Source organism: Xiphophorus hellerii, chromosome 24, assembly GCF_003331165.1.
Source record: "Xiphophorus hellerii strain 12219 chromosome 24, Xiphophorus_hellerii-4.1, whole genome shotgun sequence".
Taxonomy (NCBI): domain Eukaryota; kingdom Metazoa; phylum Chordata; class Actinopteri; order Cyprinodontiformes; family Poeciliidae; genus Xiphophorus; species Xiphophorus hellerii.
This window is the reverse complement of record NC_045695.1, coordinates 4,675,687-4,703,092: the sequence shown is the minus strand read 5'-3', so window position 1 is coordinate 4,703,092 and position 27,406 is coordinate 4,675,687. Positions and strand designations below refer to the sequence as shown.

The following is a 27,406-nucleotide window of genomic DNA, read 5'->3' as shown; positions in this document are numbered from 1 at the left end:
CATGTTTTACTCTATCTTAACTTATATCTTCTTAATTTTAAGGTTTGTATCAATTTCAATTTGAATGATAAATTCAGAGAAGTTTGTTCTCTTATTAAGGTGGTGAAATGAAGAATTATTTGTGTTTTGGACACTCTGGTGGAGAACTCACTGGAAGACCTTTCAGGTTCCTCCCAATGCAGCATTTGTCATTGTGGTAACCATCCCCAGCGTGTCCACTGTACATTTCTAACCAATCGCAATGTTTATTGTGCGAAGAACAAACTAGAGAAACTCCAAAATTAGACATGTGAGACCTTATCAATCTCATTTTGTGTTTACAAAGAAAAAAAAGTCCTTTCCCTTTAATGTTTAGAGCTTAACTTCTGTTTAGCATACTGTACATCACCTAAACTTAACAGCGAAGGTGATTTTCCTTCAGCAGAGTGAGTCCTGAAGCCATAATAGCTGAATACCTGATACGGTAAATGATCAGCTGGAGACGGTACTATGCCATGTTTTACCTATATTTCATATCATGAAAATAATAATTATATACTGACTGTAGGTAGACAATAACATGTCCGTTGTAAAATGGGCTTTTAGGTTTCTTTGCAAACTTACAATATTATTGATTTCAATCATTTTTCTCTAGTAGTCAACTGGAATAGCAGTTGTTAATGTGGAACAAAATTGTATCTTTCTGGTCAGCTCTGCATACAGATACATTGTTTGGCCTTTCTACTGTATCTAAAATGTCAAGTGCCAGATAAACACGAGTTGAGGCTGCTATCTGATGCTCTAGTGAGGATTAGGGAAGAAAACCAGCTGGGAAATTGCTGTTTTTTCTAATGTATGCAATACTTCCAGGGATTTTGAAATGACAGATTAAAGATAAATATTATACAAATCAGCCATGTTGTGAAGATGCAGTAGCTGGTGCCTGATATAACCGTCTTGAGTCATATCTGTAATGGACGCCAACACCATGGAGATTGCGGTTTCTTCCCTTATCCAAATGAGAAATGACACGCATTAACCCCAGAGGAAGCCCTGTACACCGATAAACGCCACATCTAGCATGAGGGGGGTGATGGGTACTATCATGGTCCGAGGATATGAAAGGCAGATCGCTGAGCTGATAGAGCGAGGCCGGGTCATCAGGATGAGAGTGAAGAATGACCAGCAGCCTCAGATAAGACTAATGAATTTAACCAAGGCTGAGCGATACGTCTTGATATGAACAGAGGCAGGAGGCGATTAGTCAGGCTGATTAGTTCATGGCCTCCCTAAAACTGGATCAGTCATGAATTACATTAACGCATGTTTTTTTTTATTATTGCAGCTGATTAAATTAGTTTGCTTCTCATCGGAGACTTGCGTGGCAGCAGCTGTGGCCTGGCAGGAGACCAAAACCAACACTGGCACATCTGCCACACCTCACGGTCCTAATGCATCTTTAAATAGGCCATAAACATACACCGTGAGAGAAATCTTACAGTCTGTCGGCGTAACCTTTGCCCTGCAGCGGCCCATGTGGGATCTGAGCCTTCTGTCAAACCCGCAGCTCTCGGGTTTTCAATGATGCGGTCCAGGAGGTCAGAGCGCCATGTCGTCGGTCTGCAGGGGAAGCAGAGATAGGCTGGGGAGGATCAAGGTCCTGACCTTGTCTTTGGACGGGGTCTCATTCCCACAACGTGTCTTATCGGCTACCGCCTGCTTGGATCTCTGATCTGCAGACGCGTCGAGGTGGTGGAGGGTGCTCAGCTCCTCTTAAAGAGACAGGACCCGGCCGGTTCACCACCGTTTTTCACTCCAGATCCAAACCAGACGTTCTGCTAGGGTGGGATGACTTGCTCTGACTCATAAATGAATAATGCATCTAATGTTTTATGACTTATAAATCTGGATCATGATTCTTACATGGATGGAGTTCAGTCAATCTCTATGTTTGATTCTGTTCTTTCTTTCCTTAAAACAATCCTGAATTAGAGCCAGAGGTTCATTTGGTCTGTTCATATTTCATATTTCCTGAAGGGAGAAGAAGCAGTTGGACCCCTGCAGTGACAGAAGGCAGGGAGATGTTGACTTATCAGCATAAACATGGTAAACTTTACATTACAAACACATTAACCGTCTGGATGGAACATGTTCAGCCTCTGAAGTCAACACTAAGCGTTTATAGACGTGAGCTAAACGCTGAATGTTCGCTTCATAGTTGTACCCCATACCTAGAACTTTAGTATCGTCTTGTGTGTTTAGACAACTCAAAGACGGGATCAGCAACGAGCTTAGAGAAGCAACTGTTGATCCTTAGACATCTCCTGAGGATTTTGGAGGCATTTTAAACAAATCTGTTGTCATACAGTAGAAAAGATTATTCTATAAATTGATAATTTATGAGGAAACTGCCAGTAATCACTGAGGAGATCTAAGCAAGTAAAGCTCAAGGTCAGACCATCCAGTCAGATCTCTGTTAGCATGTTGGTCTCATCTGTCCTTTGGAAAACTTTCAATCATGGTGGTGGAGGACAGTCTACGTTTCACTTCGTCCAGAGGATCTGGAACCTCGGCTACTTAAAAACAATCGCTTCCTAGAGGGGTGGAATATGTTGAAGTTTGAATCGATTGAACTTGATTTTACCCAGTCGCTAAAGTTTGGCCGTGACTTACGTAATGCTCCAGTTCAACCCAGAAGGAAGCCTAAAGAAAATTGCGTGCACCAAATTGGACAGTCCGTGTCTTAAACATTCCTCTTGCTCCAACTTTAATTGGTTGATATGTGGAAGCCTGGCCAACACGAACTGAATGGCTTCGTTCCTCCACTGCTACATCTAAAACTAAAACAACTTCGCTTTCTGTTCGCTGATCTGCCCAGTTGAATACCTGAGAAATCGAGATCAATGGAAGAAATCCCAAACAGAGCAGTCATCGGAGATGAGAATTGAGCAGAAGGTATGAAGGCAATGGTCAGGCTAGGTGGAGTATGGATTGTCTTTTTTTTTTTTTTGCAGCCACAGGTCAAAGACAACAGGCAGTTAACAATAATCTCCTCTGTATCCTGGAAACCTAAGGCTAAATCTTTAGCATCTAAAGTCAGTCCCAAGCTAAGTCCTGCAAGCAATGATGCAATGTTGTAAACAGGAGTGGACCTGAATCACAACTTTCTCAACTGAATTCAGGAATGCTGTTCTACATCCAGTTCAGATGACATAAAGCTGTTTTCCAACCTATTCATTAGCTGTGATTACGGTCGGCGCTCTTGGTGCCAAACTGCTTCGTTGCAGTTGTTGGAGAACCGGTCCGAAGAAATATACCTTCCATAAAGTCTCGGGTCAGTGGATTTAGCTCATTGTGGTCTGAGCAGCAGTACCTGTCCTCAGGGGAGCGGTGTGGCTTTCACTGGAGTCATAAAGCCGTCAGAAATAATGCGCGGCTGAAGATATAACGCGCAGCATTACATGCATCTAGTCCTGCCTTAAATCTCCACCTTTAAACGCCCGATGTTCTCACATGACCACGGGCGTGCGGCATTCCCTGCATTCCTCCATGTGTGCTGAGGATTATTTCAGTGCCCTGTCATTAGCAGAGGTCTGCCTGATGACAGCACAGACTTACCCGGCTTTGCTGCGCTTTGATGTGGCCTGTAAATATTTCCCTAGACTCGGGGCTTTCGCCCTCAAGGTTCTCTTTCTGGAGTCGCTAAAGGATCACACTTCCTATAAATGTTTAGGACTTATCTGTCAGAAACACTACGCTATCTATGGAAACAAACAGATTATTTAGATTCAGTTAATTAAATGAGAATAAGTTATGACAAGCTGCGGTTTAGAAAGTGTCCATAATCCAGCCAGTACTTTACTAACAGATTAAGTTCTTGCACTTTCCTGTACGTTACCAGAATTTACCAGAGGCACAAAATGCTGAAACATTTCTAAGTTTAAACCTCTGGCTTTGAGGGGAGGACTCTGTGTGGTCCATGCTAGTTTCTGATCTCTACTTCCTGTTTCCAGACATTACCAGACTGGTAATGTACTGCCTGGTTGATTCGACCCAAACCAGTACATGGAAACATGCCTAATTTGCATTTTGTTTTTGGTAGAATTTTAAAAGTTTACTCAAAATTGACACAACATTTGATTGGAAACATAGTAGTATCTAGTAGTAGTAGTTTCCCATAGTTATCCCATAATTTTATATGAACCACCTAGATAGTTTTATGGAGTTACCAGACTACCCTTCTAGTGCTTTCCTTGAACTTGCAAGTAAGTTAAAGGGTACTTTATTGTACTTTATGTCATGTTTGACATACTACAACTTACAGGTTGTACTTCTGAAATCTACAGAGTTTTTTTTTTAGTTTTTTTTTTTTACCTTTGCTGCTTGTAGTTGCTGAGTTGTTCATTTTCTGATTGGTTGATTTAGTCCGAATTTCACCGAACCCTTTGGCGGTCTAATAAGAGATGTGGTCATTTAGACCCCATGAGTTTTTTTACCCTGTGTGCGGCAGGGTTTCACCAACCCTGTGTGCCGTTTTACAAGTTGTTTTTTGGGGGTTTTTTTGTAGATGAGTGGTTTCAGTAACTGACGGTCTGACGGGACAACACTTGGCATCCCCTCTGCCTGACCATGACATTTTCCATGCTCATTTTGAAGATCGCACTAGGAGGGCTAATTTAATAGTGATTTCATTCTCATAATATGTTTTGTTTACTACATTTTCTGCACCATTGATTGTAACTCTTTTCTTATCCTTGTTAACTTAGTTGATGGTCACTGGGCTTACATATAATTTACATTTTGGCACTAAGAGACAACCAGATGGCTTTAGGCTGCTGCTCTGAACTAACATGAATGACTTTTCAGGCTAATGTGTCGCATTAGCCTGAAAAGTCATGATGGATTGCAGTTAACAGCGTTTCATTGTCATTTTTCAGAAGCTATTAGACATATATTGGCAAACTCCACTCCACGCAGCGAGGCATTGATCTGTTGTTGTGTTTTGGTTAAAAGCCCAGCTGGGCCTTCACTCAGCAGGGGGTCCGGGTCTTTGGCATGTTCCCCTGGCACCGGCTGAAGCTGCTGGGTGATGACTGCGTTGGAGTGGCGGTCTCAGACGGAGCCCTGGAGAAGCAGACAAAACTTACTGTATTTAGAACATCTGGCCTAGTGAGAGTTTGCCTTCAGGGCCACAGGTTAAAAAACGCCCATGGAGTGATAACAGCAGCGCTTTAAGTACAGTCGGGCCTCAGAGGTCAGGATGAGCCCAAACATGACTCCAGGCAAATTATTTACCCTCCACACATCTGCTTTACCTCCCACTTGGATTTTTTATGTGAAAACGCCAGCTACATTCTTGGAGCCTTGCAAAACCCTAACACTCTGAATATTTAGCTACGATTAGGTCATGGTGCATGGGTGGGCATCGTCTTGTTTCCAAAAGGCTCAGTTAATCCAGCTGAAGGGTCACAGATCGGATCGGATAAAATAAATGCCAAGGAGGTGAGGCTGCGAGAAAAGGCTGGGGCTTTTCCCTGTTTTCCAGTAGGATGTGCTTTTTCTAGTTGGCATGATCTGTCGGAAAGCTTGACTACTTCCAACCGCTGTCTGTGGACTGATATGGTATATGTGACAAGAGCATGTGTAGTTTTATGGCTAAAAGGCTTTATTTCTTTTAACCAACTGTAACTTCTTCTGACACACAGCTTTTTCACCTCAAAAATGTTAACATTTGTTTGCTTAATGCTAGTTCTCCTGCTTTACAATACCCAGGCAGATAAGAAAGAGAAAGGGTTGGGCGGTCTTGATCTACGATAAAAGCAGCAGGTTAATGTGGAGCAACATTTTGATATAAAGGACTAAATATGAACGATATGAGCTTTCAGGACCTGAAAATTGACAATATCTATAAATGTTGAAAATCTCAACTACTGTCTGTTAAAGTCAAATTCCTTTTCACCTATTTCATTAAAAGTATTTTAAGAATGCATTTAATCTCCCTTCTTCTCAATACTCCAATTAAAATATGCTTTTCAGAGTAGCTGGAGATTTTACAGCTGGTGACCCTTGAATCCATTCAGCCTGTCAAAGTCCGTTTATTTCCTGTAACAATTGGAGAAAATAACTATGTGAAAATATGTTTGCGCCACACCAAAATGGGAATAAAGACAACAGTCTGTCAGTATGCTCATCTGAACCCAGTAGTTTATGCACCCTGGTGTCTCTGATGAATTACAACAGGAAAACTCAATATGTGCTGTTGCCATTTGGGTTTTGTTTTCCTGCTGATTCTGTTTCAAAAAATGAGTTCACAGGGAGTTATTTTTTGCCAGTCACTAATTAGGCAGCTGACACTGAAAGCAAGGCGAAGTAGCTGAGGCGCGGGAGCTGCAGGAAATGTAAAAATAAAGGCTTTATGAGTGTTTTCTTTTTCTACTAGAGTGCGATTTCTTTACGGGACTCTCCAGTTTCTCATGAGCAGAAATCAATGGCGAGCATCTGTCCCCCCGAGATAACCACTCACCCATGGGAGGCGTCAAGCAAACGTCTAATTAATTAGTCCCAAACCTGGGCTGGACGGCTGTGACAGCATCGAGTCACAACTGACTGGATGTGTGAAAAGCCAGATGTTTGAAATGTGGTGGCCTTTTTCTAACGCTAACAGCCCCAGCGTCTGTTTTATACAGCCAGACCACTAAAAGGCAAATCATTAGGCCAAAGACCAGAAGTCCTCACATCTGTTTTCCCCATTTAGCTCTGAGCTGTAGCTCATTCCTGTAACTCGGTAGCGCACAGTTTGTAGGTGTGGGCTATTCCCGAATGACATTACACAGCTGGGGCCGGCTTTGGACGCTGCGCCAAGCTGCTTCTGGATTCGCTCTGTCAAAGAAAGGAACCCTAATGTCACCCCCCGTTCCAGAAGACTTTCCATTAGCAGCGTGATTTAGGAGGATGAATGAAAAGTTACTAATGCGCATAAACCTCTCTCATCTCTTCCTGACAGGAGTACATGGACGCCAACAGATGCATCGACGAGCTCCTGAAGCAGCTTGAGGAGGAGCGGCGAAATGTCCGAAGGTAAGGAGATGTTTTACTGCTGGAAGATGTAATCCATCCCTGACCAGCAGGACAATGTCACCTGCTTCTGAGAGCCAGACAAGCTTTGTAGCTCCGCTTGAGAAATGTGCTTTGTTGCCGGAAGGCCCTGAAAGTGGAAGACAAAGCCGCAGTTGGGTCAAGCGGGACGTTTCTCAGGGAGGAGCTATTGGAGCAGATTTGTCCAGACAATGGGAATGAAGAGCTTATGGAGATGCCAATCCAACGGCCTTGTCCCCTCCGTGCTCCGAGCATCCAGGCTCTTCCAATGACGACAGAAGAAAGAGACGATTTTTTAAACTTCGCCCTCTTTTGTACCAACCTCTCACCATCTCAATGGAGCTGTGTCCCCCAGCTCAAAGTAATTTTCTCCCTGAGTGAGCAGAGAGGGCCGGGGGCTGGACAGAAGGGGATGTAGGTCTCAGGGTAGGTGGCTCGGTGAGGGGGTGGATGACCGCTGACCAGCCCATTTACCAGGCCAGGACAGCCCCCTGAAAAAGGAAGCGATGTGTAAAGGAATGACCCTGAAGTCATTGGTGCCCTGCTTTCTGGACCCCCTTTGTGACCTAATGGCTACTTAGAATGACCAGAATGTTTCTGCATGAGCTGACCTGCGGTTGCACTGCCAGACCAAATGCTTTCATAGCCATGAACTTGTACCAAGCCATTAGACCGAACTACAGCATCGCTGGAAGTCCCAAAGACTCCCATCAATAACAACGTTTTAATTTTAAATTTATTAGGTAACGTGAGTCTTTTTAGTATAGTGAAAGACAGATCCATAAATCCCTTAACAGAAGGCAACAAATGACCCCCAACCGAGGTGCAAATACCATCGTCTGGCACCTCTAAAATTAATTATTCCCCCACTCTAGGGCAACTGGGTGTTCTTGTTTAGTGTGTAGTAAACCCAATGGTTGACTGCAGATGACAGATGTCTACCTCCATCACAACGCCTGATGGAAACGCTCAGATCTTACCCAATGAAATCATACAAATCTCGCTCGGAACTCTTATGTTTTGCATTTTGATTTATTTTTCTCCTTATTTGGGTCTGTTTAGACACAGGCAACACGTATACTTAAGTCTTCTGAGTTGGTCACAGACAATCCCACACTTGGGCTGCTTTTGGAGAAAAACACAGTTTGAATTAGATTTAATTCAACAGACTAGTTTTTGCCAGTGAATCCGTGTATATTGAGGGGAATGGAACAGTTCACCAGGAATATCCACTGATTCCTGGTCAGTGGAGAGTCCTATAGAGGTACAGGGTTTCCCCCAGTGTGTTAGAAGCCTGGCGGGCCACCAGGCTTTACTTGCACCCCCACCAGGCTAAACATTGTTTGTTTATTTACTGCATATTAGTATAAAACAACTGATGTGCAAATAATTGACTTTTATAGTAATTGTCTTTTAATAATGTTTCCCTTTTTTTTAAGACTTTATAGTTGGGGTTTAGGTATTGTTAATAAAGTCCTCCAATAACACATAATTAACAAGTAATATTTTCAAATTTTCTGTCCACTTTGAGCATTTTTTTAACTCAATAACACAATAGGCTGCTGGATGCCCTACAGCCCCTGCCACCAGGCTTGGCAGGTTTTCTGGGGGGACACCCTCAGGTAAATTGAGGTAGTAATCTTCATCTAATTGGCCTTGGTCTTGTGGAAGTTGGCTTCATGGTCCTGTTGATCTAAGCTAACACTAAAGCCAGACTGACTTTAGGTATACAATCGTCCATGCTGCGACTGAGGTTCCTAACCTTCATGACTCTGTGTCTGAAACCTATGGTATCCTTCACAAAGGCTGGAAAGATTGTGTTGAAGTAAGAGTCCTGTGTCTGGAGTTATTTTCTCTAATGGAAGAAGGTTTCCTCCGGGTAAAGTCTGTAACTCAGGCCAAGGAGTTGAGTAGTGTTCTGAAAACATTCTTCTTTAGACTAAAGTCTTCTACAACTTTCTCCGTGCCTACTTGTTGCAGACCCCAGGGGTCCAACATGATGGTGCTGTGTGACACAGCATGACTAAACTGGTTTGCCTAGAGGGAAGTGCTATCTACAAAGCTGCTTTTGTCTTTCAGAGTGCGGTGGCAGACACCTCTGTAAGGAGATTCTGCGCTCCTGAGATGCAATCACATCGGAGGTAGTAAACAAACCCACTGTCGTTGCGTTGAAAGCCACGAGTCTTTGATGCGCAGTTTTTAGGAAAAAAGCAGAACATACCAACCACGAAGGGTTTGTTCCCGTTTCTTCTCCGGCGCTGTTTGATTTAGACGGAGTGACGCTGATGAACGACTTCACAAAGGCTTTTGTTCGGCAAAAACACAACGTCGTGTGAAAAAGAAAGCCTCTTCCCTCATTAGGCGGCACTTTGCTCTACGCCGTCCATGTCTCTCTCCACCCCTAGGAATATGGGCCCCATCAATCCGTCAAGGGCTGAAAGAGAAGCCCTCGCATTCCTCCAGTACCCCGCATCCTTCTGCCACGACCTTTTGACCTGGGGCATTCATGTCACTCATTGTGCTGTGTTATTGGCCCCTTTCACACTAGTAGACAACACCTATAAGGTGATTATGACTTTACACAACTTCAGATCTGGGAGAAATCTACATTTTCACGAGAAATTATGGAGTGAATTCATTTTTAAAGTACTCTGGTTTAAGCAACTTTAAATCTAGACTGTAGATTTCTTCAAGAAACTTCAGTCTTTTATTCAGCAAAATTTTAGATCTAAAACAGTTAAAAAAAATGTCTGAGTTGGTTTCTTTTTCTGGGGCTTTTTTTCACAACTTCAGATCTAAAAACTCAAGATTTTGTAGAGATATTTTAGAATTGTTTCCATTTTCTGCTAAGTTTGCCTTGATCGATTTCTAGGAGAATTGTTCATTTCCCTTTAGTTTAAGCTCAAAAACATTTCTGAGATTTTTGTGGTACTTCAGTTTAAGTAATTTTATACCTAAGGAAATTTCTAACGTATATTTCCAGGAGTTATTGCAGATTAGTTGGCTTTTCTGTAACTTATATTGATGCAAGCATAGATGCTTAGTAAATAGAGATTTCTAGGAGAAATTACAAACTTTTCCATGCAGTATTTTAGTATTGGCTCATTTTCTGGAACTTTTGTCCACGTAACTGTAAAACTTTGAAATATTTGGTTCCTTTTTTGTGGTACTTTACCTTGACATCTACAGGAAGTCTGGATTTCCAGGGGAAGTTGCAGTGTTTCTTCTTTTATTTGGTTTGCGCAACTATAGTTCTAGATTTCCACGAGAGATTTCAGAGTGTGTTCCTTTTCTGGTGCCAATTGTTGATCAACTTTAGGACTAGAAAAAGTCATGGAGTTGGTTTAATTTCTGGTTTTAGCAAAGAAATTCCAGATTTCCGGGGAAAGGGACGGTTTGTAGGTGTTATCCCTGTTAGTGTCCCTTCCTTTAGCTCTGACTGAGCATGGAGAACATCTGTGCCATCTCTTCTGCCGTGAAGCCCGTTCAGACGGAGTCTCTGCATCGCTGCTCGATGGAGAACAAAACCCCAGTGGGACCCATCTGGGCCTCTCCCGCCCGCTCCATTCAGTGCCATCACAACCTCATCAGACACACAAAAGCTCCACAGCGACGTGTCAACGTCAGACGGAGCAGATCCAAATTTGGCAACACCAGACAAAAACATCCAAGGAAGGTTGCGCTGGGGATTGTGGGTATTCATCATGTGTTTGCTCCAGTTAACGGCGAAACGATGACATTTGTCTTTGCTGACTTGAGTTTCTGACGTATGGTGATTGTTGGAGACTTGTGCTGAGTGACAAACGCATATGGAAGCGCCAGCATGGCTGAAAAGCATGACGGGCCGGGATGACCTCTTTCTGGCAGGCTGCTGCGTCAAGCCACCGTGACTGTGTAATCTTCAGTGGATTAAAACAATGCAGATTGGATATTTTCCTCCGCTGGTGTGTCCCTGCTTTGAGCTGGCTCCTGATTCTGACCTTGTTTTTAGTGGGTCAGAGGCTCCGGTGCTGCCGGGTCGGGCTCTTCCAGCTCTCACGTGCCCAGTTCAACCTCCTCCACACCTAGCAGAGCAGAACGGATACTTGGCGGACCGGGGCCTCAGCTGGAAATGCAACCAGCTGCAGCCCAAACAACATCTGCTGATCAATAATCTATCTATCATGGTCAGAGCTTCTTCCAACAGGGATTATAGGTAAAACTAGAGACGTTTGGCGTCAAACAGATCAATATTTCAGCTCATTCATCCTGTTCTGGTCAGAACCAGAGCTGGGGCCACTTCTGACCCAAATTCTCACAGAACCTTTAATCTCTTAATCCAGGAGTTTTCAGGCCGTAATCGTTTTAATCAACACTAATTACCTCGATCCAGTCTCTACTCGTCTTACTGTGCCACACAAACACATAGACACCTCACATTTTTATCAGTTTTCATTTGAGTGAACACAAAGGAGTGCAGAGTTGAATTTGAAAATAAAAACATGAATTTTTATTCATGTTAGAATGACAAAACATGTTCGTTAAATTTTTTTTCCACAAAATCATTCTTAGATAATGAGATTTCAGTCTGCTGAGTTCTGCCCCTGTTGAGCTGTTTAAGGGCCTTCTGCCACTTTAAATCCAAACAATCTGCTCCTGGCCACGCCCCCAACTCATTGTTTACACTTGTTTGTGAAAAAGGCTGCAAACAGAAACACAATTGTACAAGTACTCGTCTTTGAAAAGCAAAAGTGGAGCCTCCTGCACAACCAACCAGAATGCAACATGGCAAGTTGACAACAAAACTTGTGTCTTTTCCAGCAGCCGTTGTACAGCGTATGGGAAACCAGTTGACCAAACGTGTTGCTAGATTACAGGCAGTGTTTGCTAATTTGTGATATTACACTCTTGAAATCTTTGAAATGTCTTCTTTTCCAGACACTCAAAAAGAAAACATAAACTTATTGCCAAAGATGGCTGTGCTTGGGCTGATTTTAGAAGCAGCAGAAATCCAAATGTAGGAACATTCAAAATGTAAATTTTGCTTAATAGATCTTTAATGAATAAAAGTCAGAGAATTCAGCTAGAATTCGAGTAAAACATGTATATGTGTGAGCATATAGTATGAATAATGATTCAATGAGCCAGTTTGAGTCAAATGAAAAGTCCATAACTCGACTCCGTGGCCGGTCCTGATAAAGACCGGGTTCCCCACCAGGACTGGTGCGTTGCCGTGGCGACCGCCGGGCGTTTGCTGCTTTAGCTAGATGAGTTGTCTGATCTGGTTTGGTCCCACTGGGCTGTGAGGAGCAGCCCTGCACCCAGAGCGCCGCGGTGGCCTGGGAAGTGAGTGTAACCCGTCTGCTGGTGGTCGCTTTACGGCCCAGCCCCGGATATCTGACAGGATCAGTCACAGGAAGTCGTTTCCGCTGCTGGAGGAACCTCTCTGGGTTTTTCCTAATGAAAAGCTTGATTAAAGCTTGTGGGCGCTAAATTTGAAGCAGCGTTCGCCTCCTCTAATTAACACCAGCTACCGTTTAGCTGGCGTTAAACGGTAGCTTAAACGCCCCCGTTAAAGCTACCGGCAGCTAGCCGGGGGTCAGCTAGCCGGGGGTCTCCTCGCCCTCCAGCCCACTCCTCGGCGGTCCCTTAAATGCCGCCAGCCGAAGATTCATGGGCGCCGTCTGGGCGCCGTCAGAGTGCCGCTTCGCTTTTACGGCGCTCAGGAGAGACAGAGGTTAATCGAACGGCTTAATGAAGCCTTTTACTGATGCTCCCTCAAGGTCGTCCTCAGAGGCAGGCCTGGCATTCCCATGCATGCTGCTGCTTCTCCCCAACACACAAACACACCACGCTGTTTGGTTTATTAAGGATTTGTTAAATATTCATTTAAAAACAAACAAAAAAAGAGATAAAATCATTTTTATGAACCAAATATACTCAGTCTGTTTGTTACCAATATCTACTGTTTGCTCAGTTGTCTTTTATATTGGGCTTCATAACACTAATTTTAAAATCAACTCAGTTTCCATACAGTAGCAAACTAACTCAAAAATCATTCTTAAACGTATAACTCATCAAAATAAGGTTAATTTGGCAAAATGGGTTTAGAAATTCTGACTCTCCAGGATCTTATTTTAGTATAATATGACAACCATATTGATTTTTCCTTCAATAAAAGTGAATAAACATCCAGTGTGTGTGTGGATGTTTCTGCTGGCATTGAGTTTGCAGTCCTTTACATCCTTGTTATTTATTGATACGAACAGCCAGTCAGTGGGAACCAAAGCACTTTGAACAGCACAGTCCAGATAGTTTTTATAAAATAAACTTTGAGGAAGTATAAAAGTTAATGGGTGCATTAGCTTTATTAATGATTTTTTTCCTCAGTTAATCATGGAGGCTGAGCCAGGAGTACTTTCTATGGCCCAGAAAATCAACCAGTTTTATGGAGTCTGATTAATCGAATAAATGTTTTAGTCGGTTTCTCCAGCTAATGTACAAACTTACGGGTTAATTTAGCGGAAATTACAACAAGTTCTAGAGTAAAGGCAGGTCTGTTAAACTGCAGTCATGTAAAGATGTGTGTGCTCCGTTGTTTCCCAGACAGAAAAAAACCTCTGTGATTAGTGGTTGCGCAGCTTCTATATGTTGGGTTTGAAACAACTTGCGACATGTTTTTCTCGGATTTAGGACTCAATAGAGCATTGTCTGCATTCCTGGAAGAAATTAGCCGTGTTTAAGAGCCGTTTCTTTTCTTTTTTTTTATTCCACTGGGCTCTCGTTTAATCCCTGCTGTAATTACAGTTGTTGGGTTTCCTTAAAATGAGTTATCAGCTGCTTGTTTGATGTCTTGTGGGAAGAATTTGCGCTTTAATGACACACTGATGGAGAATGGCAAAGTTTTAATCTGATTTCAGCGTGTCTGGCTGAATGCAGGTTTGCCTCAACACTCTATTAACCTGAGATCCTCTGATTTGGGTTTTTGTATTTGAGGCCTATTGAAGCTGAAGCAGCTGTTTGGACCAATGGGTGTTCTGTAAAAACATCCTCAGTGTGTGATAAGCAGGATCCAGCGCGTGTGCTGTTCTTGTTGATAGTTTTGGCTGGTGGGAGTCACAGTGGCTGCATCCTCGCTATTCGGGCTCAGGGCCTCCCAAGGGCCCCCCACGCTCTCATTGGAAACAGGAAGAGGCTGAAAATGTGTGAAATCAACAACAAAATGGTTGGGAAAAGGTGAAGAATGAAAACAGGTTTTACTGACTCTTCTTTTGGTAGAATAACTCTAGTTTCTGAAAGTCTGTGGTTCTTGTTTGCTAATTGTTCTGTTGACTTTATTACTTTACGCTTTGAGTCCTTTAATGTACCAGATTACTGGGGAGGTTAGAGAAAGCCATTGGTTCTCTAAGGCAGGGTTTCCCAACCCTGGTCCTCAAGTCACATTGCCCAGCCTGTTTTACGTTTCCCTGCTTCAATCACACAAGCTTCCAATTGATAGCTTTTTAACAGGCTTTTATTGAACTGCAATCATCTGAATCGGGTGTCTCAAACCAGTGAAACTTCTAAAACAGGGCATGTTTGAGCTGCCCTGCATTAAGGACCAGGGTTGGAAAACACTGCTCTAAAGGGGATGAAATGTCGATAAGGAAGGTAAGAATTGGCACAAAATTAAGCTGAAACTGGACATGGCTTCAAAAGTTGGGGTACAAAAAAGCCTGAACTACAAAAGTACAACCTGGTGAAGAGGTTTGTGGTATTCCCTGAAAGGTTGACTTTTTTTTTTTACATCTGATGCTCTTGGTGTTAAATAAAGAGGGACCAATAATTGCATATTAATTGTTTGGGTAGAAATCCAACACAAATCTTTGGAGCTTTAAAAGATACGATGTTTAAGTCATATAAAGTTCAAGTGTCTAACATACTACCACTGTCAGACCTCTTCATAGTCCAGTTCAGACTATGGTTCCTCTCACTCTCTGTTACATATAACTACAGCAGGAATTAGGAATCCTCAAGATATCTGAGTTTAATTAGAGATTAGCGGTGTCCGTGTTAATCCATCTCCTCCCAGCCATTAATGACTCAAGGCATTTCCTGAGATCCAGGCAGAGGAAGACAAAGTCTCGCTGGACCTCCGTCATCCTCTGCCTCATCCCGCCCCCCCATCACCCTGCTTAATGAAACATGACCGGAGCACATTATCGCCTTTCTTGTACCGCACACTTCATCTTGCCACAAAGAAGTTACCACACACACAAATTCAGCCGCTCATGAACACGCATGCAGTAATCTCTGGAGCGGCTCCACCAGATATCTTGTAATTTGCATCAGTCTGGATGTTTAGCGATTTTCCTTCTGTTGGGTAAACAAACATGCTGCCTCTCCAAAGTTTGGCATTTCCTCCGCTTGTCTTGATGTAGACATAACTCCCACCCCTTTCCCCCCTAAACCCCTCTCTGCCTGACAGCTCCATATCTCCTGGACGGATTGAAAGCACAGGTTACCTCTTCCTTTATCACAAATTCTTGTCAGAATCGTCTTTGGGGTGCCAAACAAAGCACTCTGCTCTCCTCTTGAGTGATGAATATCTGAGTGAAAACACACACACATTTGACAGAGATATCAAATGGGGGGATGCGGAGGGCAGGGAGAATCACTCATCTGTGATCAAGCTGCAGGAGATTAATGCCATTGAGGAAAATACGTCTCAGCCAGCAGGATGTTGGGTGAAAGTTTTACACTTTTCTTCACTTCAAGCAAAAGCAGAATACAGAAATATAACAAGGTTGTGTGCCTGCTTAGAAGCAACATATGAACATTTTATTGACAACTCAAATCTTTGGCATAGTTTTGGACATCAACCATGACCCATTTGTCCATGCAGGGTCATGGTACCTATCTCCAGTGGTCATTGGATGAAAGATGGGGTACACTCTGGTTAGGTTGCTAGTCCATCATAGAGACATACTCTCGCCTAAGGACAATGTAGAGACCAACTAAGCTAGCAGTCATGGGAGAACATGCCAGCTACATGCAGAAAGATCGCTTTCACTGGTTCAAAGGTGCTGACACTTGCTTGTTCCCTGCCTACACACAATCACACACCCCCATGACCAGTGTCCCATTATCTCAGACCACCCTCTGCAACATTCCAAATTCATATCAATCCTCCAGTCGCTGTCCCAGTACCGTCCTGTCTCCTTCCCTGTACCTCCTCCATGTGGAATGCTGGCCTCAGTCTGTGTGTGTGTGTGTCTGTGTGACAGTGGTGGAGCCAGGCTGGCTGTGTGGGCGGCCGTGTGTTTCCAAACAGTGGAATATGTCACCGACACCCCTGGCAGAGCAATAAGCGGAGCCTTAATGAGCTCAGCAGATCACTCAGCACATCAGAGACGCTGCAGAATCGACGTGGACTCATATTGTTACGCCACTTTACTGTTGACTAAACATACCCACAACCAGCACACCAATGCAGTCACTCCATGCCGAGGCTTTAGCAGCGCTTATATGCACGGAGCCGTTCATTACTTTAGCATTTCCAGTATAAACCCACACACTCACTCTTAATCCCAACCCTGATCCGTGGAAGTGTCTTTGTTGCTCTGCAGACCGGAGCCATTGCTCAACAACTCTGCTCATTTTTGATCAAATTAGAGCGGAAGACCCCCTTCAATATTTGGGGCCTGCCATGCAAAGCAATGGCAGGAACCTATTGTTATTGTCGGAGAAAGTGTTTCTTTATTGGGGCCTGCCATGCAAAGCAATGGCAGGAACCTATTACTATTGTCGGAGAGAAGCGTCTCTTTAAGTTTCTTTATTTTTCTTCCGTCACCGTTAATGCGGCTCATACCGCTGGGTGCACACCTACAAATGAGGTATCAAAACGTGCAGAAAATTCACGCCATTGGAGCTATTACTTCTGGTGGGATTTGGGCTTAACGTGGCGACATAATTCGCAAAAAACTGCGAAAAAAAACCCATTATAAGTCAATGGGAAAAATCCTGGAAATACCCTATTTTTGAGGATTTTCTGTGTCGTCACAAATTCACCTAGAAATGCCATTCAAATTTCATTTTGTAGATACTTCTGTGATCTCTTCGAAAGTGAAGACGGCTCGTCGATACCAGTTACGGTTTGTCCACAATTTGTCTCTAAGCGACCCAAAGTTTCTCATTTTTCCTAAAGTTAGAGTGCGTCTCTGGCTGCTTAGAGTGAGAGATGAAGACAACTTTTTCAACCCAAATCATTTTTGAAATCGCCATCACGCCCACAAATATCGCACGATTAGTATCAAAATCGGTCCTGACATTGATACGCCTGTCTGCTCCGGTAAAATGTTTTCGAAATTTATCTAGACCGTACGGTTTTCTGTCACGGTGCTTCAGAGCAAAGTCATGCGACAGGATTTTCTGAGGCTCTCAGGCTGTTTCACTAACACTTCACACCTTGGTGTGAAACTTATTTAACATAGCAACGGATCTCAAGAGGCTATTGGCTGCTGATTTGGACTACAAATACGCATCGCTGTAGTTCTATCTATCCTCAGTTGAAACAGATCAGGACTGAGAACTGGCCTTTACAACTACCTGCTGCTATGGGCTGTATATAACTGATTTAACTCAGTAACTGTTACACATGGGATTAGTTTGGAACTTTAAAATTAAGCATATTGAAAATTTCAAAATAAAAGCCGAAATGAAGCATACTGAAAATTTCAAAATAAAAGCCTTGAATATTTTTACATCATGTAATTGCTGTTTTTGGCTTTGTATGACTTTTTCATCCAAAGCACTGTTACACATGGGATTAGTTTTGAACTTTAAAATGAAGCTTAACAAAAATTTCACAATAAAAGCCTTGAATATTTTTACATCATGTAATTGCTCTTTTTGGCTTTATTTGACTTTTTCATCCAAAGCACTGTTACACATGGTATTAGTTTGGCCCTTTGAAATGAAGCTTAACAAAAATTTGAAAATAAAAGCCTTGAATATTTTTACATCAGAAAATTGCTCTTTTGAGCTTTATATAACTGATTTAACCCAGCAATTGTTACACATGGGATTAGTGTGGCAATTTAAAATTAAGCTTGATGAAAATTTCAAAATAAAAGCCTTGAATATTTTTACATCAGGTAATTGCTGTTTTTGGCTTTATTTCACTTTTTCATCCAAAGCACTGTTACACATGGGATTAGTTTGGCCCTTTGAAATGAAGCTTAACAAAAATTTCAAAATAATAGCCTTGAATATTTTTACATCATGTAATTGCTCTTTTTGGCTTTATTTGACTTTTTCATCCAAAGCACTGTTACACATGGGATTAGTTTGGCCCTTTGAAATGAAGCATACTGAAAATTTCAAAATAAAAGCCTTGAATATTTTTACATCAACTACTTGCGTTTTCAGCATTATATAACTGATTTAACCCAATGACTATTACACATGGGATTAAAATAGACTGTTTTGCATGAGCAGCAGATAGATCCTCTATTGCACATGTGTCAAACTCAAGGCCCGCGGGCCACATGTGGCCCGCTACGTCATTTTATGTGGCCCTCTCCCCCCTACCACCGTTTTACAGCCCCATTGATTGACTTAAAATAGGTTTTGAGCACGAATTGACTGCAAACTACATATCCCATAATGCCTTCCGATTCTTACCAACCAACATTACGGCTTCTCGCCACTAGAGTGCAGCAGAGTCACCTCAAGCTGATTATTAATTTTCCCAGCGAATAAAACTGAAACATCGACAAGCTAACGAGCTAAAGAGCGAAGTTTAGCTGAGCAGTTTAAAAATACTGAGCATATTTTTAAACTGCTCAGTTTAAAAATACTGTAATTTTTAAACTGAGCAGTAATTTTACATCCATGCAAACTCAAATGTAATATTTAAAACTTGAATACATAAAATCAGTTATTTAACAATATGAGGTGTTGTTTAAAAATAAAAAAGATAGCAATTTCTTTTTATTGCAGAGACATTAGATTCTTAAATTTATGGTATTCTTTAAATGTTGTAATTTTGGTTCATTGTAAACTTTACCTGTAAAAAGTTTGTAGAAATCTTTAACATAAGGTCAATATATATTTTTAAACTGTGATATGTTTTGTGTGTGTGCATTATTGAAAATTTATATTTGTGACAATCATTAGGTAAATGCTAATGAACTGCCTTCCTGCAGTTTATGAGCATTGAACTGTTACTAAACAGTTCAATGCAAGGTTCATTAGCGTTAGCATTTTAGCTTCAATAAGCTATTAGCTATTTATTTTACTTTTTAGCAATGTTTAGTATACTGAATGGAGTAAATCAATTACAGAAAATATCCTAGTGATTTCCCACATACTGATGAAAGCAATGACGCTAACATTAGCGTTTCTGCTGATTTTAGCTGATATACTTACTTTATAATACTGAATGGTGCACGTCCGCCTCACTTAACGTTCTTGCGATTCTCCGCGTGCCACTGATTACGTTGCGGCGTTCTTTAGCGTCGACGCCGATTTGTGGCGTGACGACGCCGGGCCCATGCCCGACGGGCGCGCCTCGGCAGGCCCCGGCTAAATTTCTTCCGAAATTTTCTAGTTGGGGCCTGCCATGCAAAGCAATGGCAGGAACCTATTACTATTGTCGGAGAAAGTGTTTCTTTCTTCTTCTTTATTTTTCTTCCGTAACCGTTAATGCGGCTCGTACCGCTGGGTGCACACCTACAAATGAGGTATCAAAACGTGCAGAAAATTCACGCCATTCCAGCTATTACTTTTGGTGGGATTTGGGCTTAACGTGGCGACATAATTCGCAAAAAACTACGAAAAAAACCCCATTATAAGTCAATGGGAAAAATCCTAGAAATACCCTATTTTTGAGGATTTTCTGTGTCGTCACAATTTCACCTAGAAATGCCATTCAAATTTCATTTTGTAGATACGTCTGTGATCTCTTCGAAAGTGAAGACGGCTCGTCGATACCAGTTACGGTTTGTCCACAATTTGCCTCTAAGCGACCCAAAGTTTCTCATTTTTCCTAAAGTTAGAGTGCGTCTCTGGCTGCTTAGAGTGAGAGATGAAGACAACTTTTTCAGCCCAAATCATTTTTGAAATCGCCATCACGGCCACAAATATCGCACGATTAGTATCAAAATCGGTCCTGACATTGATACGCCTGTCTGCTCCGGTAAAATGTTTTCGAAATTTATCTAGACCGTACGGTTTTCTGTCACGGTGCTTCAGAGCAAAGTCATGCGACAGGATTTTCTGAGGCTGTCTGAGGCTCTCTCCCATGTATTTGAATAGAATTTCAGATCTGGGCACAACATTTCTTTCTCTCATCGCTGTAAATGCTCTGACTGAGGTACAGATATGAATCTCGGGACTATCGCAGAAGACACATTGAACTGTCATACGCTCCAAACGCTTTTCGAATATGTATTACGGTTCCCGAACACGAAGGATTTGTTTCCAATGCTTTTTTTCAGTAAAACGTGTAGGCTCAAACACACAATTGTGTGTTTGAGCATGTATGACTCACAGCTCACACCTGCTGAGACCATTATTTACCATGGCAACGGAACTCAAGAGGCTATTGGCTGCTGATTTGGACTACAAATACGCATCGCTGTAGTTCTATCTATCCTCAGTTGAAACAGATCAGGACTGAGAACTGGCCTTTAGAACTACCTGCTGCTATGGGCTGTATATAACTGATTTAACTCAGTAACTGTTACACATGGGATTAGTTTGGAACTTTAAAATGGAGCATAATAATAATTTCAAAATAAAAGCCTTGAATATTTTTACATCATGTAATTGCTGTTTTTGGCTTTATGTGACTTTTTTATCCAAAGCACTGTTACACATGGGATTAGTTTGGGCCTCTGAAGTGAAGCATACTGAAAATTTCAAAATAAAAGCCTTGAATATTTTTACATCAGCTAATTGCTTTTTTTGGCGGTATGTGACTTTTTCATCCAAAGCAATGTTACACATGGGATTAGTTTGGAACTTTAAAATTAAGCATATTGAAAATTTCAAAATAAAAGCCCTCAATATTTTTACATGACGTAATTGCTCTTTTTGGCTTTATTTGACGTTTTCATCCAAAGCACTGTTACACATGGGATTACTTTGGAACTTTAAAATGGAGAATAATAATTTCAAAATAAAAGCCTTGAATATTTTTACATCAGGTAATTGCTTTTTTTGGCCGTATATGACTTTTTCATCCAAAGCAATGTTACACATGGGATTAGTTTGGAACTTTAAAATGGAGCATAATAATAATTTCAAAATAAAAGCCTTGAATATTTTTACATCATGTAATTGCTGTTTTTGGCTTTATTTGACTTTTTCATCCAAAGCACTGTTACACATGGTATTAGTTTGGCCCTTTGAAATGAAGCTTAACAAAAATTTCAAAATAAAAGCCTTGAATATTTTTACATCATGTAATTGCTCTTTTTGGCTTTATTTGACTTTTTCATCCAAAGCACTGTTACACATGGTATTAGTTTGGCCCTTTGAAATGAAGCATACTGAAAATTTCAAAATAAAAGCCTTGACTATTTTACATGACGTAATTGCTCTTTTTGGCCGTATATGACTTTTTCATCCAAAGCAATGTTACACATGGGATTAGTTCGGAACTTTAAAATGGAGCATAATAATAATTTCAAAATAAAAGCCTTGAATATTTTTACATCAGGTAATTGCTGTTTTTGGCTTTATGTGACTTTTTCATCCAAAGCACTGTTACACATGGGATTAGTTTGGAACTTTAAAATTAAGCATACTGAAAATTTCAAAATAAAAGCCTTGAATATTTTACATGACGTAATTGCTCTTTTTGGCCGTATATGACTTTTTCATCCAAAGCACTGTTACACATGGGATTAGTTCGGAACTTTGAAATGAAGCATACTGAAAATTTCAAAATAAAAGCCTTGAATATTTTTACATGACGTAATTGCTCTTTTTGGCTTTATTTGACTTTTTCATCCAAAGCACTGTTACACGTGGTATTAGTTTGGCCCTCTGAAATGAAGCATACTGAAAATTTCAAAATAAAAGCCTTGAATATTTTTACATGACGTAATTGCTCTTTTTGGCTTTATTTGACTTTTTCATCCAAAGCACTCTTACACGTGGTATTAGTTCAGAACTTTAAAATGAAGCATACTGAAAATTTCAAAATAAAAGCCTTGAATATTTTTACATGACGTAATTGCTCTTTTTGGCTTTATTTGACTTTTTCATCCAAAGCACTGTTACACGTGGTATTAGTTTGGCCCTCTGAAATGAAGCATACTGAAAATTTCAAAATAAAAGCCTTGAATATTTTTACATGACGTAATTGCTCTTTTTGGCTTTATTTGACTTTTTCATCCAAAGCACTCTTACACGTGGTATTAGTTCAGAACTTTAAAATGAAGCATACTGAAAATTTCAAAATAAAAGCCTTGAATATTTTTACATGACGTAATTGCTCTTTTTTGCTTCATTTGACTTTTTCATCCAAAGCACTGTTACACGTGGTATTAGTTTGGCCCTTTGAAATGAAGCATACTGAAAATTTCAAAATAAAAGCCTTGAATATTTTTACATCAGCCACTTGTGTTTTGAGCATTATATAACTATTTTAACCCAAGGACTATTACGCATGGGATTAGTTTGGCCCTTTGAAATGAAGTTTAACAAAACTTCCAAAATAAAAGCCTTGACAACATTTTAAATCGTACCGAATGGTGCACGTCCGCCTCGCTTAACGTTCTTGCGATTCTCCGCGTGCCACTGATCACGTCGCGGCGTTCTTTAGCGTCGACGCCGATTTGTGGCGCGACGACGCCGGGCCCGAACCCCACGGGCGCGCCTCGGCAGGCCCCGGCTAAATTTCTTCCGAAATTTTGTTTTTCTAGTTGGGGCCTGCCATGCAAAGCAATGGCAGGAACCTATTACTATTGTCGGAGAGAAGCGTCTCTTTAAGTTTCTTTATTTTTCTTCCGTCACCGTTAATGCGGCTCATACCGCTGGGTGCACACCTACAAATGAGGTATCAAAACGTGCAGAAAATTCACGCCGTTGGAGCTATTACTTCTGGTGGGATTTGGGCTTAACGTGGCGACATAATTCGCAAAAAACTACGAAAAAAACCCCATTATAACTCAATGGGAAAAATCCTAGAAATACCCTATTTTTGAGGATTTTCTGTGTCGTCACAAATTCACCTAGAAATGCCATTCAAATTTCATTTTGTAGATACGTCTGTGATCTCTTCGAAAGTGAAGACGGCTCGTCGATACCAGTTACGGTTTGTCCACAATTTGCCTCTAAGCGACCCAAAGTTTCTCATTTTTCCTAAAGTTACAGTGCGTCTCTGGCTGCTTAGAGTGAGAGATGAAGACAACTTTTTCAACCCAAATCATTTTTGAAATCGCCATCACGCCCACAAATATCGCACGATTAGTATCAAAATCGGTCCTCACATTGATACGCCTGTCTGCTCCGGTAAAATGTTTTCGAAATTTATCTAGACCGTACAGTTTTCTGTCACGGTGCTTCAGAGCAAAGTCATGCGACAGGATTTTCTGAGGCTCTCAGGCTGTCTCACTAACACTTCACACCTTGGTGTGAAACTTATTTAACATAGCAACGGATCTCAAGAGGCTATTGGCTGCTGATTTGGACTACAAATACGCATCGTTGTAGTTCTATCTATCCTCAGTTGAAACAGATCAGGACTGAGAACTGGCCTTTAGAACTACCTGCTGCTATCGGCTGTATATAACTGATTTAACTCAGTAACTGTTACACATGGGATTAGTTTGGAACTTTAAAATTAAGCATATTGAAAATTTCAAAATAAAAGCCGAAATGAAGCATACTGAAAATTTCAAAATAAAAGCCTTGAATATTTTTACATCATGTAATTGCTGTTTTTGGCTTTGTATGACTTTTTCATCCAAAGCACTGTTACACATGGGATTAGTTTTGAACTTTAAAATGAAGCTTAACAAAAATTTCACAATAAAAGCCTTGAATATTTTTACATCATGTAATTGCTCTTTTTGGCTTTATTTGACTTTTTCATCCAAAGCACTGTTACACATGGTATTAGTTTGGCCCTTTGAAATGAAGCTTAACAAAAATTTCAAAATAAAAGCCTTGAATATTTTTACATCAGAAAATTGCTCTTTTGAGCTTTATATAACTGATTTAACCCAGCAATTGTTACACATGGGATTAGTGTGGCAATTTAAAATTAAGCTTGATGAAAATTTCAAAATAAAAGCCTTGAATATTTTTACATCAGGTAATTGCTGTTTTTGGCTTTATTTCACTTTTTCATCCAAAGCACTGTTACACATGGTATTAGTTTGGCCCTTTGAAATGAAGCATACTGAAAATTTCAAAATAAAAGCCTTGAATATTTTTACATCATGTAATTGCTCTTTTTGGCTTTATTTGACTTTTTCATCCAAAGCACTGTTACACATGGTATTAGTTTGGCCCTTTGAAATGAAGCATACTGAAAATTTCAAAATAAAAGCCTTGAATATTTTTACATCAACTACTTGCGTTTTCAGCATTATATAACTGATTTAACCCAATGACTCTTACACATAGTATTAGTTTGGCCCTTTGAAATGAAGTTTAACAAAAATTCCAAAATAAAAGCCTTTAATATTTTTACATCAACTACATGCGTTTTCAGCATTATATAACTGATTTAACCCAATGACTCTTACACATGGGATTAGTTTGGCCCTTCGAAATGAAGCATACTGAAAATTTCAAAATAAAAGCCTTGAATATTTTTACATCATGTAATTGCTCTTTTTGGCTTTATATGACTTTTTCATCCAAAGCACTGTTACACATTGGATTAGTTCGGACCTTTAAAATGGAGCATAATAATAATTTCAAAATAAAAGCCTTGAATATTTTTACATCAGGTAATTGCTGTTTTTGGCTTTGTATGACTTTTTCATCCAAAGCACTGTTACACATGGGATTAGTTCGGAACTTTACAATGAAGCATACTGAAAATTTCAAAATAAAAGCCTTGAATATTTTTACATCATGTAATTGCTCTTTTTGGCTTTATTTGACTTTTTCATCCAAAGCACTGTTACACATGGTATTAGTTTGGCCCTTTGAAATGAAGCTTAACAAAAATTTCAAAATAAAAGCCTTGAATATTTTTACATCATGTAATTGCTCTTTTTGGCTTTATATGACTTTTTCATCCAAAGCACTGTTACACATTGGATTAGTTCGGACCTTTAAAATGGAGCATAATAATAATTTCAAAATAAAAGCCTTGAATATTTTTACATCAGGTAATTGCTGTTTTTGGCTTTGTATGACTTTTTCATCCAAAGCACTGTTACACATGGTATTAGTTTGGCCCTTTGAAATGAAGCTTAACAAAAATTTCAAAATAAAAGCCTTTAATATTTTTACATCAACTACTTGCGTTTTCAGCATTATATAACTGATTTAACCCAATGACTCTTACACATAGTATTAGTTTGGCCCTTTCAAATGAAGTTTAACAAAAATTCCAAAATAAAAGCCTTTAATATTTTTACATCAACTACTTGCGTTTTCAGCATTATATAACTGATTTAACCCAATGACTCTTACACATGGGATTAGTTTGGCCCTTTGAAATGAAGTTTAACAAAAATTTCAAAATAAAAGCCTTGAATATTTTTACATCATGTAATTGCTCTTTTTGGCTTTATTTCACCTTTTCATCCAAAGCACTGTAACACATGGGATTAGTTTGGAACTTTAAAATTAAGCATACTGAAAATTTCAAAATAAAAGCCTTGAATATTTTTACATGACGTAATTGCTCTTTTTGGCTTTATTTGACTTTTTCATCCAAAGCACTGTTACACATGGTATTAGTTTGGCCCTTTGAAATGAAGCATACTGAAAATTTCAAAATAAAAGCCTTGAGAATTTTTACATGACATTATTGCTGTTTTGAGCATTATATAAATGATTTTATCCAATGACTGTTATTCATGGGATTAGGTTGGCCCTTTGAAATGAAGTTTAACAAAAATTCCAAAATAAAAGCCTTGAATATTTTTACATCAACTACTTGTGTTTTGAGCATTATATAACTATTTTAACCCAAGGACTATTACGCATGGGATTAGTTTGGCCCTTTGAAATGAAGTTTAACAAAACTTCCAAAATAAATGCCTTGACAAAATTTTAAATCATACCGAACGGTGCACGTCCGCCTCGCTTAACGTTCTTGCGGTTCTCCGCGTGCCACTGATTACGTCGCGGCGTTCTTTAGCGTCGACGCCAATTTGTGGCGTGACGACGCCGGGCCCAAGCCCGACGGGCGCGCCTTGGCAGGCCCCGGCTAAATTTCTTCCGAAATTTTCTAGTAATTCTTTATTTTTCTTCCGTAACCGTTAATGCGGCTCATACCGCTGGGTGCACACCTACAAATGAGGTATCAAAACGTGCAGAAAATTCACGCCATTGGAGCTATTATTTCTGGTGGGATTTGGGGTTAACGTGGCGACATAATTCGCAAAAAACTACGAAAAAAACCCCATTATAAGTCAATGGGAAAAATCCTGGAAATACCCTATTCTTGAGGATTTTCTGTGTCGTCACAAATTCACCTAGAAATGCCATTCAAATTTCATTTTGTAGATACGTCTGTGATCTCTTCGAAAGTGAAGACGGCTCGTCGATACCAGTTACGGTTTGTCCACAATTTGCCTCTAAGCGACCCAAAGTTTCTCATTTTTCCTAAAGTTAGAGGGCTTCTCTCGTTGATTAGAGTGAGAGATGAAGACAACTTTTTCAGCCCAAATCATTTTTGAAATCGCCATCACGCCCACAAATATCGCACGATTAGTATCAAAATCGGTCCTGACATTGATACGCCTGTCTGCTCCGGTAAAATGTTTTCGAAATTTATCTAGACCGTACGGTTTTCTGTCACGGTGCTTCAGAGCAAAGTCATGCGACAGGATTTTCTGAGGCTGTCTGAGGCTCTCTCCCATGTATTTGAATAGAATTTCAGATCTGGGCACAACATTTCTTTCTCTCATCACTGTAAATGCTCTGAGTGAGGTACAGATATGAATCTCGGGACTATCGCAGAAGACACATTGCCCTCTCATACGCTCGAAACGCTTTTTGAATATGTATTACGGTTCCCGAACAAGAAGGATTTGTTTCCAATGCTTTTTTGTCAGTAAAACGTGTTTGCTCAAACACACAATTGTGTGTTTGAGAGCTCAGAGCTCAGAGCTCACACCCTGCTGAGACCATTATTTGCCATAGCAACGGATCTCAAGAGGCTATTGGC

General features: G+C 40.5%; 1 protein-coding gene across 7 annotated transcripts in view; it reads left to right on the top strand.

The window, feature by feature from the left end:
• LOC116716087 (nck-associated protein 5-like) overlaps positions 1 to 27,406 on the top strand; it is a 155,506-nt gene that overhangs the window by 36,383 nt on the left and 91,717 nt on the right. For all 7 annotated transcript variants that reach the window (XR_004338384.1, XR_004338386.1, XR_004338385.1 and 4 more), the window contains one exon: positions 6,983 to 7,056. Coding sequence is in view for 4 of the 7 variants with exons in the window: in XM_032556871.1 (XP_032412762.1) it covers positions 6,983 to 7,056 (74 nt within the window). In the remaining 3 variants the exon portion in view is untranslated. The remainder of the gene's footprint in view (positions 1 to 6,982; positions 7,057 to 27,406) is intronic.